The 16,586-nt window shown below is 32.0% G+C and overlaps 1 protein-coding gene across 1 annotated transcript in view; it reads right to left on the bottom strand.

The window, feature by feature from the left end:
• LOC118193461 (transformation/transcription domain-associated protein-like) overlaps positions 1-16,586 on the bottom strand; it is a 313,501-nt gene that overhangs the window by 233,056 nt on the left and 63,859 nt on the right. The window contains exons 11-15 of the mRNA XM_085816144.1: positions 15,578-15,656; positions 12,649-12,853; positions 8,344-8,435; positions 7,981-8,140; positions 3,528-3,657 (exon numbers count right to left, since the gene is read on the bottom strand). Coding sequence (XP_085672270.1) covers positions 3,528-3,657; positions 7,981-8,140; positions 8,344-8,435; positions 12,649-12,853; positions 15,578-15,656 — 666 coding nt within the window. The remainder of the gene's footprint in view (positions 1-3,527; positions 3,658-7,980; positions 8,141-8,343; positions 8,436-12,648; positions 12,854-15,577; positions 15,657-16,586) is intronic.

The raw sequence follows: 16,586 nt of genomic DNA, 5'->3' as shown, positions 1-16,586 counted from the left end.
GCCACCATTTTCTATAGTACCACTTTACCTTTGTCCACTTTGGTTGTAAAAGTTTCATTTTCAAAATATCATATATCAGTGTGCTGTTTAGTTTCCAGTCCTAAACTCCAGATTCAAACTTTGTTCCTAATTAGGATCTCTGCTATAAAAATTTTAAACATAAAGTATTTTCAATTTAAACAGAAAAGTTTTAAACAAACATTAAAAAGGTCACAGCGAGCTGCATATCTTCATGTCATTAAACAGGGATAAAAAATGGAACTTAAATTATGACCAATGAATCATTATTAAAAAAAAGAGAGAGAGACAAACTGCAATATTTAAAAACAGAATGTTGTTATGATACACAAAATAAAAGAATAGTAACAAATAATCCCTTTTCTCTCCTAGTAATCAACAGAAAGTTTACCCATTTTTTTCAAGAATTTTGCAAAGATAATTCATAAATGCTATTGATCAACAGTAAAAAAAAAAAAAAGATTCTGATCCTTATCTAATTAAGTTACCTGTATAATATATTTTTGCCAAATACAAAGCTTCTATTAGATACCATTGTGGTTTCAGAGGAATGACAAATAACTAAACACTAAATATTCTAATATAAATGAAAGTCATATAAGAACTTCATTTCTCAGAAATGCAATTTATTCCTTGCATACCAGTTCTGACTATGAACAACAATTACATTTTTCCTGACTTTCCCTGACCGATTTTTATACAGTCAAAAGTCGTTAATCCGGACTCGTCGGGACTTCGGTGATTCCGGATTATAGATCATCAGTGTAAATCTGGTAAGATGGCATGCAGAAATTCTAAAATTAAAAGTATGAAACTGTAATTTATGAAATAAAGAACAATTATGATCTAAAGGGTATCAAAATTTACAAAAAGAAAAAGCTTAATATTTATTTGTTTACTTTATTAAACATTTCTTTTAATGTAAGTTGTTTAAGTTGCTTCATTTTATGTGATAACACTTTCTCTTTAATTCTATCAACAGACATAATTTCTTGTTCAGTTACAAAGTTCAGCTGTTCAAGTCCTATAATTGCTGTGTCGAGAATACCGACTAATTTGTCAATTGAAATTTTTTCGTTTTCAATAAACTGTCACTTTCTTCGCTATCGGAAGCGAATTATAATGACGAGGAATTTGATTTAAATCATATCAAAGATGAAGCACATCGAGATGAAATACTACATTAATAAGGAATAAGCCAAATAAAATAAAAACATCTGCCCTGAAGATAAGGATAGTGCTGACAGATCAACTTCCAATTCATAGCACTGCGCTGTGGCGTTAAAGATAAACAAAGTTTAGATAAACAAACGTTAAAGTTTAGATAAACAAAGGATATGCCTTTATCCATTTTTTGTAGCAATTCCACTTTTTGTTTAATGAACTTCGAAACATACTTTCGCTTTGTACATCATTTACATATTAATAAATATATATCAGAAATTCTGTTTGACATAATCGAAAGTTCAAGCTTACTTTTATAAAATTGCTCTAATAGTCTGCAAAAAATAATAAGCCGGATCCAATTCGAAGATTAAGGAACAATGCAATCTGCAACATTAACTGAAATAGATAATTAAATAATTTTAGCTTAGCTTATACCGTTTAGCTTAGCTTATACATTAAACGCGGATTCGTAAACGTATTTTGCGCACACGCACAAGCATATTCTCAGCCGTAAAGGCCTTACGCGCATGCGTCAATGCGACACATGCGCAGAAATTTTGTAGCTTTGAGGTCCGGATTATAGATGATTCCGGATTATAGGTGTCCGAATTAACGACTTTTGACTGTATTTTCATTTCTTGATTTTCCAGGACTCTTCCATGAATGGGAACCTTGCCTTTTCAAACATGTGAGACTAAATTTCATTTCTCTCAAAATAGAATCATTATTTGAGAAGAGACTCTAATGATTAAAAAAAAAAAAAAGCAGGGGCATTAGTTACTTCTTTATCCATTCATATACATGACCTGTAAGTCAACCCATTCAAACATGCTTTTCAATCAGAAATGGGCTTAAATCAGCCATTATCTGGAAATGAACAGAAACAAAATTTATAAATCATGCAAGTATAGTTTAATAACATATGAATGTAGAATCCTACTTTGTTGAGAAAATGTCTCAAAGAATATGGTGATGCATAATATTATGAAAGATAATGAGCAAAAGCACACAGATACATTTGATACATAAGAAATATAAAACATACGGCCTTACAGGACACCATATACTGACAGCCAATGGATTTAGAAGTGTAAAATATAAACAAGAGATATCCATTTTTTTATTGTTGCATGCATGATTACATAGAGAAGTATATTGCCAATAAATAAATTGGCAAATGAAGCAGAAGCTAAAATACATTTCAAAATGTTCTGACACTATAATTCAGTTATAACAATCACAGGTGAATCTAGTTTCTTACAATTTATGGTCAGCATTATCTAAAAATAAATACTTATTTCATACTCATTTCCTTGATATATCCCCCCTTTGGAGATGCTTTTATTATATGTCTGAAATAAAACAATGTTATAATTAAAAGAGATTATTTTCTACAATTCTTTTATTATTATTATTATTATTATGTACTTATCTGATTGTGAATGGTGACTTGAATAGAATATGAAAATTTGTTACATAATCAAGAGATTTTGTTTCATCTTATCCTACAGTTAAACCTCAAAATACGAGCAGCTCTATATATGAGAAATTCGAGATATGAGGAAAGCATGAGCAAAAAATTCATCTCTAAATACAAGCATTGACTCGAGTAATGAGCAACAAGCCAGGCTGTTGAGCACGTGGCACATTTCCCGATTGGGCTCGACTCAGGGAATCCCCTCGTCAGATCATTTAGTGTTCTTTGATCAACATGTTTGTACGCTTGTGTACTAGTTATTTTTCACTTTTAATGTGAAAATAATCATTTCATGATGCCTCCCAAGAAAATTGTTGCCTCAGAGAGAGCTGCAAAGAAAAAGTAAGAAACCATGGCCATTGAAATTAAGAAAGAAATCATAGATAAACATAAGCGTGATGTAAAAGTGACGGGATTGTCAAAATATTGAGAAACTGTTGTTGGTGTGGATTAATGAGAAACAGTTAAAATGAGATTCAGTGTCGGAAACTGTTATTTGCGCTAAGGCTAAGAATCTTTACTTGGACCTACTCCGAAAAACACCAGGTACGTGGACTGAAGATGAGATGGTAATGAGATGTTTGGGGGTGCGGAACAGATTAACTTTATTTCCATTATATACAATGGGTAAGTTTGTTTTTAGATACGAGAAATTCGCTATACGAGCTCAATGCTGGAACAAATTAAATTCGTATCTCGAAGTTCCAGTGTATTTTCACACTTTTACTATATGTATGACTATAATATTCAGTTTAACAATATTGCTTACCATAGCAAAGGAAACTAATTCACAAGGTAGACAAATTTTACTTCATTGCTCAAATAGATGTTAGATAAGAAAACAAATTGATGGAAAATTTTTTACTTCTCTTTTTCTTAGGAGTGATGAATCCCCAAGCTGTGATTTTAGCTGCTTCAATAAGAGCTTTCACCAAATTCTTGAAATCAGAAATAGAAGGATATGAATCTTCAGCTACAGGAATATTAAATGCACTCTAGAAAGAAAATCAAACATATTAAATACAGAAATTCAAATTGACTAGAGTAAAAAAACTGCAAATTAGAAATATGTTTTAAAAAATTAACTACCAAACCTTAAAAGTAATTCAAAATATAATCTATACTTAAATATGTTAGCACCACTAGATGGTGATTTTGCACTAAATGATTGCATATATATTTGTACAATGCAAAGGATTTCAAGCAACCTTTATTACTTAACTTCCAAAGATATTCGGTCTTTTTGGAGCAGAAAATATAAAAATATAATTATGTCCTCACTGAGGTTCTAACAAAGGCTCTTCAAACAGCTGGTTGGATATGCTAATTGGGTATGAGAGCACACAAAGAAAACTGATAATTTCTTACATTCTTCCCTACTTAAAAAGGGTTCCTATGGAGAGACACAATACTCAGGTAGTGATGAATTATCCCTCAGCATATTTCAGTTGGGGGTTCACTGTAGAAATATTAGGCTTTTTTTATAAAAGGAAACAAAGAAATAATTATGCCCTTGCTAAGATTTAAACCAAGGACCTTCCACTTGCTAGTTGAACATGCTATCACTTAGACAATAGCAACATGCATGGTCAAAATCTTAAAACCTTTCCTAAATTGTAGATTGCAGATTTCCTAGATTGGTAGATATCTGAAAAGGGTTTTTATTCAAATTTGGTAAATGCCATCCAAAGAGAAATATGCATATTTTTCACAAGATGGAAAAGCTCTGCACAAATGGTTACTACATGGAAATACATTTGAAATCACTGCAAAACTCATAACTGCAAAAGTAGGGTTGGCTATGCAAATATAATTCATTACAATGGTTAAAAGATATTTAACATTAATTTTTCAAATACAAGTTCTGCTTCACATTCCTGTACTGCAAACATGATATCGATTCTTGTACAACAGGAACAGAAATGTCCTTATCAAAAGACCAATACATTTTTTCTTGAGATAAAGAATGATATCCTGTAAGCAATAATATTCCAATAAATCTTCTATATAGATTTCAGATCCAATAAATTCTGAGCTTTTTTTTTTTTTTTTTTTTTTTTTCCCCCCCTCCCCTGAGCATGTATATATTTGTCTGTTCAATGAGAAGAGAGTAAATGTCTAAACCAAAAGGAAAATCGAAAATCTTTGCATTAGTTTTACCTTGTATTTTGTCTTTTACAATTTCTATTCTATCTCTTTTTTCATGTTCTTCCTGAGACATAACTAACAGTTTCTTTTCTATCCACTTCAAGATTTCAATCTTCTGCTTTTTAAACTTTTTAGTATGACTATAACTGCTTTTAGAAGGCTGAAACTTACTCCTTACGTGAATTTCAACTTCCCCAGCAGTATCATTTGGGAAAATATCATTATAATTATTTAAAACATTGCCATTCCTTTCTTCTTCGTCACTAGTTTCTGCAATTTCTGGGGGAACAACAACAATATCAGTTTCATTCTGGTCATTATTAACATTATCATCATCTGTTTCTTCATCAAAAAATCTTTGAAGGGCTTTTTCTAATGCAAGATACCTCGTTCTAGGCATTTTTAAACAACCAGAACATGAACCAGAACATCGAAAGGAACGAGTGAAAAAGGAGATTGACTACCCATTTCCTGCTGATGTTGCGTCAGCGCAACACCTGTTTTCCCTTCCTTCCCAACACAAATATAAACATCTTACTGATGTAATGTTCTGATAAACGGTGACCTCGACTAAAAACAGATCACTCATAAAGACGGCGATACTTTCGTTAAATATTTTCAGCAAAAATACCCAGTCGAAAATTTTGTTTAAAGTGTGAGATTAATTATTATAAACAAAATAATCATTAAAGGCAAATATTTTTTTACAGAAATAATCTTTATAATATTCCCTACACAAAATCATATGCTGGTATAAGATATCTTAGGTAGTTATATTTATATACGCATTTATTTTGACCGTTGCATCAACACAACACCAGCGGCTAATGAGTTAAGTCAGAAGAATTTGGATGACCAAGTTCTCATATGCACATCTCTGCGTCCTTGGAACAAAATCGAGCCCTTCTTGAACCGGATAAAAACTGGGGATGAAGCGTGCATTACCTACGAAAACATCATAAGGAAAATGGCATATTGTGAACCCGGAAAACATAGCTTTTCCACCTCTAAAACCAAATTTGACTCTGAATAAGAGAATGTTGTGTATATGGTGGGACATTCGAGGACGAATACATTATGAGCTTTTTAAACCAAACGAAAAGCTCACTCATGGAATATCATTATTTCTATATAAGTATTGTCAACAACTGACAGCAGGCCAAAAAAGGGGTTCAATAGGTATTAAAAAAATTTAAAGAAAGCAGGTAAAAAAAAAGAGGGCCGGCGATGTTCAATAGGAAGGACATTATACTGCATCATGATAATGCCAGGCCACATGCTAATTTGGGGACTCGTTAAAAAATTGAAGAACTAGGAATTGAAATTCTGTCCCATCCACCATATTCATCGTACTTAGCACCCTCCGACTATCACATGTTTTTGTCATAACAAAAGTTTTTGAAGGGCAAAAAATTCAAAAATGAAGAAGATATCAAAGAATAAATTGGTTCAATTTTTTGTATCAAAAGAGACAACATTTTTCAAAAATGGAATATACAAATTGCCATCACGCTGGCAAGAATTTATTAATAATAATAGCAATTGTATTATTTAATAAAGTTTATTGACTGTAAGGAAAATTTGTATTTTGTTTTATTCCAAAAATGGACAGAACTTCCCGGTAGACCGAATAATATGGAATGTGATTTCCCGACTTCTACACAACTATTTTAGCATTGGTAACTACAGTTTGAGGGATTTAGTTCCATTCCTCTAACAATGCAGTATTCAGGACATTTACTTTTCTAAGAGGAGGATGTCTCTATGCAAATGCTTCTCAAACATAGTCCCATAAGTTCTCTGCCAGGTTAAGATCGGAAGATTTTGCTGGCTAAGATATTCTCTCAATGTTTTAACTTTCAAGAAATTAATCACCAAGGTTTGCTTGATACAGACAATTATCATCATCCATGAATAAAAAGTCTGACCCATATGCATCTATAAAAAGTCTTGCATAAAATTCTAAGACCTCATCCCAGTATCTCTATCTGGCCACAGATCCACTGTTGAAAATGTGTAGAAGCTCAGTCTATAAATCATTATTCCTCCTCATACCATCACACCACCAAAATGGGCACGTTGCATAATGTTAAGGAATATTCTGCATTCATAACTCCCTCCAGATTTAAACATGTTTAGAATCAGATGTTAAACTAAACCTCAACTCATTACTAATGAAAAAATAGAACCATTATTATTCACTCCAGTTATGATGTTCTTTGCACCAATTAAAGTGATCCCTCTTTCATTGTGAAGACAGCAAAACAAATACCCTCGAATTACTGGCATAAAGGTCTCTTTCATTAAGCCTTTTATACAGTTTGCCATGATACAATAATTTCAGTGGCGGCTGCACACTTTGAACTTAATTGCTGAGCTGTAAACTTCCTGTCATGATGGGCTGTTTTACTCAGATATCGATCTTGAGAAGCAGCTCTTATTTATTTACAACCTTGTCCTCCTTACACCAGTTTTTTAAAGTTCTGAAATTGTTTCCATAGCACAGAGATAGCCTGTATTGCAGTATTCACACATCATACTGTTTTCATGATTGTCTGCCCTGCTTCTAAATGGTGAATCATTCACCACTTTACAGATTCTTCCAAATAATACTTCAGAGCCATAACAAACCATTTCGAGTCACACTGAAATCGAATATTGTATTGCAGAAATTCACTCAGATATTCATTTTACAGAAAATGCTCAACTCACTGTCAGATGACGTAATGCCTTGCCGGGCATATCAGAAACCGTTTAATCACTTTTTATTGCATAATGCTTACTAAACTCGTCTTTCAAACATTTCTTGCAAAAATGGATTGCATTGATTAGATATTTCATGGAATATCATTATTTCTGTATATGTAAAGATAATTTTGAACATGAGTGTATATAAATCATAAAGGAATTTTAAAAAGTTCCCTTGCTTTATTTTTCACTATAGCATTTAATCACCATTAAGCTTTAATCACCATTAATGATGATTAAACAAAAAATGAACAGAAAAAATGAGTACTTGCTCATAGTACATTCATGAAAAAGGTCAAATTTGGCCAAAGGATTTTCAAGTTAAGATATGCACACCCCTCTTACTCATTTAATGTGATATAAATATAATTCAAATTACTCAAAAGTGATATAAATTCAAAAACTGATACAGAAAGTCTTACCATTTCAATTTCTTGCTCAAGATCAAAATTAAGTGGAATATTATGTTTTATTCTTCGTGATGATGTAACTTCAAATGAAAATTCTGAACCATTTAATTCACTATATGAATCACATACAGCTTGAGCGTTTTCAGGATTTGACTGTTTTAACTTCTCACGCCTGCAGAAGGAGAGAAACATGGAAAAATAATTTCAACATATATAACTTATTAAATGAAAAATTTATCAACAATGTTTCCTTTAAAAAATCATATGAAAGTATGAGGCAAAAAAACATATTTTCACTACTATATGAAATGGTAAAAATAAATTTAAAAGTGCTAATGTTAAAAAAAATTAAATATTTTATTTACTGATATTTACGTTTTGAGCATGATGGCAGGAAGTTGTATTTCTGTAAACACCTTAATTTTATTTGTAAAAACTTCAAGCAATAATATAAGTAGTTCATTATCCTGAAAAGCAAAGAATATATTACTTTTCTTTGATAAAAATACATTAAAGCATATTCTGTGAGCATGATAAAACTGAAATTCAAATAACTCTTCAAAAAATAGTTTAAATCATTTGCATTACTCAATACAAATTTTAATCCACATTCAAATTTAGAGAAATTCAATACAAAATTTTTCGGTAGTTATCTTCAAACACAAACAAATAAATAATTAAACTACATTAAAATAATTAGTTCCCACACACTTTAAATTTTCTAATCATTTTCATTATTAAAATTAAAAAATAATAAAATAAAATAAATTTTTAAAAAATGTTCCATTTAGTGAAAAGAAAGAGCTGTTGTGAATAGCTTTTCAGATTTTCAATTTAAGTTAACCTAAGCTTATTTGAATACGGCAAAGCATACGAGGTCTATCTGCCTAAGGGGATTGTTGCCCCTTTTGTGTTTTCTAAGGGAAATTGGCTTGTATCCACATTGCAAATGAGGAAAACCATGAAAACCAGCCATGCAGCCAGTACATTTGCCTGGTCAAACTTCCAGCAATCTGTGATCTTAAGCACTTCACCACTAAGCATGCCGTTCTAAAGCTAATAAAAGATATAGATTACTTAATCAAAATCTGCATTACAAAATTTTCTTACGTCTACTTGGGCTGGTCTAAGAGTGGAACAGAAAACACATGTAATGCATCATAAACATTTAATATTACACAAAATTTGGTAAAAGTTAAATATAATTTACAAGTTGATTTGACTAGCAAATGGATGAGAAATTTACGGCAATTGGAATCTTAGAGAATTTCTAACAAGCTGCTGTGATCCAGATTTAAGAAGAATTTGAAGCTGTCATTAATCAACATTTACAAGTAGGTACTGAAGAAGAATTAGATTATTTAAAAACTGAACAGAGTAATTTTTACTATATCAAACTGCAATTAGGGAAAACCAAGACACCACAAAACTTTGCACTATTTCCGATGCATCACCACAGGCAGAAGATAAACTGCCATTGAATGATAGTTTAGAATCAGATGAATCATTCCATTTGAAACGTTTCACTATTTTTAAAATGCTGTAAAATGAATTGGTGGCTTTTGGGAAATCTAGTTGTGGTTCTCGAACATTCCTGAATTCCAACATGAAGCTCTTATTGACATGAAGTTTGACCACTCTTGGTATGTTAGTTACTACACATGTATTAAATTTCATTCGAAATTCTGATATCTGAGTAGCAAAATATTTCACTGTCATTAGTCAAAATTTTACATTAAACTAAAATTTCAAGCAAATAGTATAAAGTAATGCATATAGTAGAAATTTTGAAACATAATATAAATTACAGGAGAAGAAGAAACATATGGTATAAAGTCTGAGATATAGAATCATCAGAACTTCGGTGATTCCAGATTATAGATCATCAGTTTAAATCTAGAAAAATGACATGTAGACATGGCAGCATTGGACCATTGGACCTTATTGTTTGGAACAGATGTTAAGGGTTGAAAGAGTGATCATACACATCAGCACAATGTCATGCAATGCAGAGATGGATTGAACCCAAACTTAGGCAAAATAACCATGCACTTAAGACATCAAAAAAATAATAATAAATAAATAAATAAATAAAAGGGAGCACCACAAAAAGGTTCTTAGGAGCTCAGAATGAGGGCACCGCAAAAGTTTCCATTTGCAATGTGGCTGTCACTTTTCATCATTTGATTATAAACATCTGTTCCTCTAAATTAACTGAAACACAAGTACCTTAAGCAAATGTGATCATGTGAACATGATTAATGATATACTTTTGTTTTTGACAATGTATTTTGTGCAAAATACAACAAGGAAGAAATGCTACAGAAGCATGTGAAAATTTTGTTGGGGATGCAGTTTTGGATAAAACAAGTAAGAGGTGGTTCAAAAATTTTTAAGCAGACCTCAATGATAAGCCACGCTCTCAGCGGCCATCTTTGATCGATGATGACATTATCAATACCATGACAGAGCAAGATAATTTTCTGACAATATCAAAAATTGTGGAAAAGTTTAATTCAGCTCAACAAACCATTTTGGACCATATTCAGAAATTATAATTGGTCTTTAAATATTCCACACGGATACCTTGAATTATGGGAGAAAAATTTGTATGATCGAGTTGTCATATGTACATCTTTGCTTGCTTGGGACAAAAACAAACCCTTTTAGGACCAAATGATAACCGAAGATGAAAAGCAGATTACTACAAAAACACTGTTAGGAAAAGAGCATACTGTGAGCATGGATAAATTGCTTCCTCGACCTATAAACCAAGTTTCAGCCTGAATAAGAGAATGCTGTATATATAGTGGAATGTCCAAGGACCAATGCATTATGATCTTTCAAAGCCAGAAAGCTTAATTGAAAGCGATTCAGCAAATAAATGATTTAAACATAGCATTCAAGAAAAGAGGCCACTGATGTTCAAATAGGATGCACATCATACTGCATCATGATAATATCAGGCCACATGCTCCATTGGTGACTCATCAGGAAATCACAAAGCTAGGCTGGGAAATTCATCTGCATCCATCACACTCCCCAGACCTAGCACCCTCTGATTAACACTAGTTTCTCTTCTTGCAAAATTTTAAAACTGAAGCAGATGTCAGCCAAACACTACTTTAGTTCTTCGTCTCTAAAGACAAGACATTTTTCAAAAATCATTCTATAAACTATTATCAAGCTGCCAAGAGGTCATAAATAAAGATGGAAATTATGTTGTGCCATAAATATTAGTAAAGATATGAAAAACAGAGGATGTCTATAATTAAAGTACCCTATTTTAAAGCTGCCTACAAATGACACCAGTGATCGTGAACGTGCTGAACTATGAAATTTTGTGGCGGATTTAATGAAGAAATGAGAATGTCTTTCAGAAAAGAAAAAAAAAAATAAAAAGTTGAAAATAGTGTCATGAGAGAGCATTTTGCTTTGAAAACCTATAGTAAAAATGTAAATCTTTGTCAATGTTATATAGTAGCTGTTATAAAACATAGAAACATCTGCAGAGACTTTATTTTCAATGTGCTTCTTCACAATGACAATAAGTTTACAAGATCACGCTTTATTAGTAAAACTGTTTTACCAAAACAGCCGGCACTTTCGTAATGTGTCACTTCCCTCATCCTCAGACATCAATCCATACGATTTTTGGCTTTGGGAGATTTGAAACATCTGGTAAGTTGTAACAATCCAAGACCTGATCTTAAAGACTTGATCTTGATTTGAAATATATGGTGACGATAAATTTGAAATATATGGTGACAATCCAAGATTTTACCTGATCTTAAAGCCAGCATTTCACACCACGTGCTGAACATTTCCCAGCACACACTTTGGTCAACTGTGGAACATACCAACTTGCATTTTCAGATGGTAGCTGAAAATGATTGCCCTCATGTGTAACATTTTTTTTTTTTTTTTGTGACAAAATTTGTAAAATTGTAAAACTAACGTAAAGATGTGGTTAAATGTATAATTTAGTATTATGATGCCTCTGATGATGTTATTTGTAATTATTTTTTTTTTCCCGCTAAAAGACATTTTCATCCCTTCATTAAGTCTGCCACAAAATAACAATTTTCTGATCAGTGGTTTCGCTTCTAGACAGACAGCTTTGAAATAGGGTTCTTTAATTATACACACCCTGTACAGTACAAACCCATAAACTCGACTCCCAATATCTCAACATTCTGTATAACTCAGCAACTTTTTAGGAACTTTTTTTAATATATCTCGGCACATTTTGTTCCTCTGTCGCCTACTGGATGAAGCTGCACAATGACAAATTAGTGTACGACAATTTACTAATATTTTCCTACCAAAAACTACTAATAATTTTTCTTCATTTTTGTATGTAAGTTTTTTTACTGAATTATGTTAGGGTATTGTTCTTTTTATGACTCCTATTGTGCTAGAACTTGACAAAAAAAATCACCATTAATTTAATTGCATGCTGTACTTTTCCGTGTCCAATATTGTGCTCCAAATTTCTAGAGTAATTTAGAGTTAAATATTTAGAGTTCTGAAAAACCCACCCCTTATTCGGTAAAACTCGACAGTCTCTCAGTCCACATTATGTTGAGTTTGCGACACTCTATATTATTTTCTTTCCCTTCCCAAGCAGACAGAATTTCCCAGTAGACATTATATTATAAAAGATTAACATATACTTACTCTGTTAAAATTCTCATCAGATATCTTAAGAATGCATTCAACAAGGTTTTGCAACAGCTTACATGATAAAACATGAACCATTGGCTCAAGAGACTCATCCTCAATTTTTGCAGAAAAGGTATACACTGCCATAGTTAAAGTCTTTGCAGGCATTTGTTCTCTAATGTGAAACACAAATTCAGCCAGAATGGTGAAAGCTAAAGGCCTGGAAATGAAATACAAACACAAATATTTCAATAATAAAAACAATCATGAACACATAAAAAATTTATATATTTTCTATTATACTGCAGTATCAAAAATGTTCTGTGATTTTACTTATTTTTTAATGATAGATACAAATGAAACAGTAGAAAAACATAAGAAACTTTCTTTAAATCACATAAGCCCTGTTTCATTCTAAAATTTTTTGCCATCTCTCAGGTAGATGGACAATTTTATTTTTAAAAAAGTCATTAAGTTTATTCATAAAGAATTAATCAATGTGCTGATAAGTATTTCAGTTTAAATCTAGTGATTCATAAAGAATTTATCAATGTGCTGATAAGTATTTCAGTTTAAATCTAGTGATTCATAAAGAATTTATCAATGTGTATAGTCTCTAAAGAAGTGAACTCCAGACCATTCAGAGAAATTTGAAGTGACCTGAAAATCTGAGACAGCAGTTCTAATAAAATTGAGGAGGACAAAATATTTCAATCACAATCAATAAATCTTTGCCTGACATTTATGAAAGAGGAGGGCAGGAATTGTCATGACGGAAGATAACATCTTGACAAATGGTTGGTTATGGGCATTTTGCTTCAATTTCTGCTTTTAAAACTGACATTTGGGAAGAGTATTTTTCCAGATTTATTGCCAGATTGGTGGCAACAATTCATAGTATACAATTCCATTACAGTCCCTCCATACACTAAGCACTACTTTTTTACAATGCAGACACCCTCTCAGTGTTACTAAATGATATTCTTTTGGTTTATATCATGATGCTTTTCTTCTAACATTATTGCACAGCATCTACTTCTCATGTGCAGTAATGAGCTATGTCAAAAGAGAGTTTCTTTCTTTCTTTATTTTTTCAGAAAAGAATTTCATGTAAATAACTCCAGCAAACATATCCTGCTCTGTTAAAATAAGGGGTGTCCATAGATTGTTATACATCCAATCTTCTTCAAATGATCTATACTGTACTTTGCAGAGTACTTAGTCTACCTGTTAATTCCTTAACTCTATAATGCAGATTTTCAGAGATAGCTTCTTTTAATGTTATACATCCAATCTTCTTCAAATGATCTATACTGTATTTTGTAGAATATTTAGTTTGCCTGTTAGTTCCTCAACTCTATATGTGGATTTTCAGAGATAGCTTCTTTTAATAGGTCTTTGTTTATAGTGGATAGTCATCTACGGCAGGCATCATTAGGAGACTGAAATTTCTCAGCTCAAATTTCTCAAATCATTTTCAAAATGTGTTATAAGAAACAGACCTTTGTTAAAATATAGCATAAATTTTATAAGCACTATGATGAATACTTATCTTGAGAGTGAGCACGTCTTAATTGATTTTCAATGGAACACTTCAACATTATTCCTATACTTTGACACAGTGGTCTCAAACTGGTAGCCTACAGGCCATATCCATGTGGCTCCTGAAGCAATTTTTCACAGTTGACAAACATATTTTAGCATCGTTCCAACCTGATTGAGCCAAGCACCACTGTAATTTGGCTTGACAGTGTGCAGGCATGAATGACAGATAACGTAACCATCTGTACGAGCGTAGATTTCGCTCTATCAGCCGTCTGTGAATGGTCATGGTAATCATTCGTGTGCGGGTCGCACGTCTGATGGTTGTTAGCGATGAATCAGGCACTGTGACAGCTGATCTGACAATCACTCTGTCCTCCCGATCTGACATGGCCCTAGGTTGACTGCTACCACCATGACGCCGAAATCTGCCAATGTCCACCCATACTTGCCAGCCTCTTCTAATTGCTGCATCACTTTGACTCATATGATGATCATTTCTCCGATTTGCCCAAACTGCCTCTTACTCTGACCATTGCTTATAATGAGGTCGAATTCTGCGGCAAGGCATTTTTTCAGTCATTGAAAGGTATCCTAAATTGCAATGCAACAGAAATGTTTAACAACAATTCAAGAACAGCTCCTTATATACATCTGCTGGATGCACTGGAGATCACACTATTCATTCACTGGACACCAAATTTCAATAATTTGCATATTTGGTCAAAATATTTATGCATACGAAATTGCAAAGCAATGGAATAATTCCTTCTTGGTGCATTGATTTTTTTTTTTTTTTTTTTTTTTTTTTTTTGTTATAGAGTGTATTAAAACGAACTGTCAGTACCTTCCAGTATTTTGTTTAGTATTTATGTAACTTATTTAAGCCATTCTGAAATATGCACGAGACTGTGACATCAGAATCTTAGGCCTCATCCAGTTATGATATCATTACTTAGACTACATACGACATCATCTGCCTAATGTATACCTTCTCAATGAATTCTAAATTGAATGATAGCATTTTTATATTGTTTAAATCTTTACTCCTATAAATAAGCAACATGTTCCTGATTTGTTTATTCTATATATTGAGTTGTCTGCCACTTTTTAAGTTAAATATGTAAATTTCATTTTAATTAATTAAGAAAAACTGAATTCAAACTAAATATTTAAAAAGATTCAAATTTCGCAATAAAAATATATTGCAGTTAAGAAATGAATAATGAAAATTAATTCCTATCACTAACTTTGAATTATAGTTTACTACAAAATAATACTACATCTTTCATGAACAGTGAAAATTAGGAATAATTAATGACTGCAGTTGTAAATAAAAGCTAATAAACATTAAAGAATTTCTGGAAATGAGTTAAAAGATTGTCAAATTTATTTCATTAACCTCAGGGACATAGAAGCTGTCCATCCTGTACCAATCACTAAGTCATCATCCATGAACTGATCCACATATGGAATAAAATCTAAAATAAACATGAAGTAAATGAAAAAAATACAAAATCTGATAGGAAAAATATAAAACTAACAAACAAAGCAGTCTATCATAACAGCAAATTCAAATTATATTAAGAAAAGTGTTTCTGAGCAATACACATAATTAGTAAATTGTACTATAACTAGAAAAATTTGAGGTGCTACATATTAATGTAAACTTCAGTTAACAGAACCAATTACATCTTACCTACTAAAAGATAACAATTAAGACAGTAAATAAGAAAAATGATATCAAAAAGAAATAATTATTGTAAAGCCTATGTTAATTTGAAACTATTTTAGAAGTTTTGGCACTTTCTTCCAATTACGGCCCCTGCCTTTTTAAATGCCAATTTGGAACCAGGATTGATTGATAAATTTATGCTTACTCCCACATATATTTTGCAGCTGCCATGATTTCTTTTAATTATTGCATCAGATGCATTTTCTCTTTCCAAGAAATTTTACATGAACTCCACAAAATAAGACTCATGATGATGGTGAACCATGCAACATTGATTTTTATGCCACTACTTAGTGGAAGGCCCCAGTCTTTCAACATTATGCATATGAGCTGGTGTTGTATCAACAAAATTAAATTTACAGCTGACAGTATATTGCATTAAAACCTGCCTTTTAGCTTTCCTCTGATTTGTGTGCTCACCAACAGTAAGAATAAATCATTAATCTTTGCACATGGTTGACGAATTTTGACATGAACATGGTCGTCTTAGTTGTGAGCGAGAAAGAAATCACCAGTTTCTCATCATAACCCCCCAAATATGCAGTATTCTGGCAGAACTGTGCTAGTTTTGCTTTTTCTCTGTAAAAATAGATTTTTATTCATTTCCACAATTTTGTATGATTATCTATACACTTATATGATTGCCAGATTAGATGTACGGAATACACCTTTCTCA

Source organism: Stegodyphus dumicola, chromosome 4 (assembly GCF_044657685.1).
Source record: "Stegodyphus dumicola isolate Sdum_Otavi_A_Nest chromosome 4, ASM4465768v1".
NCBI lineage: Eukaryota > Metazoa > Arthropoda > Arachnida > Araneae > Eresidae > Stegodyphus > Stegodyphus dumicola.
Note: the sequence above shows the minus strand (reverse complement) of the source record. Positions and strands in the feature narration are given on the sequence as shown.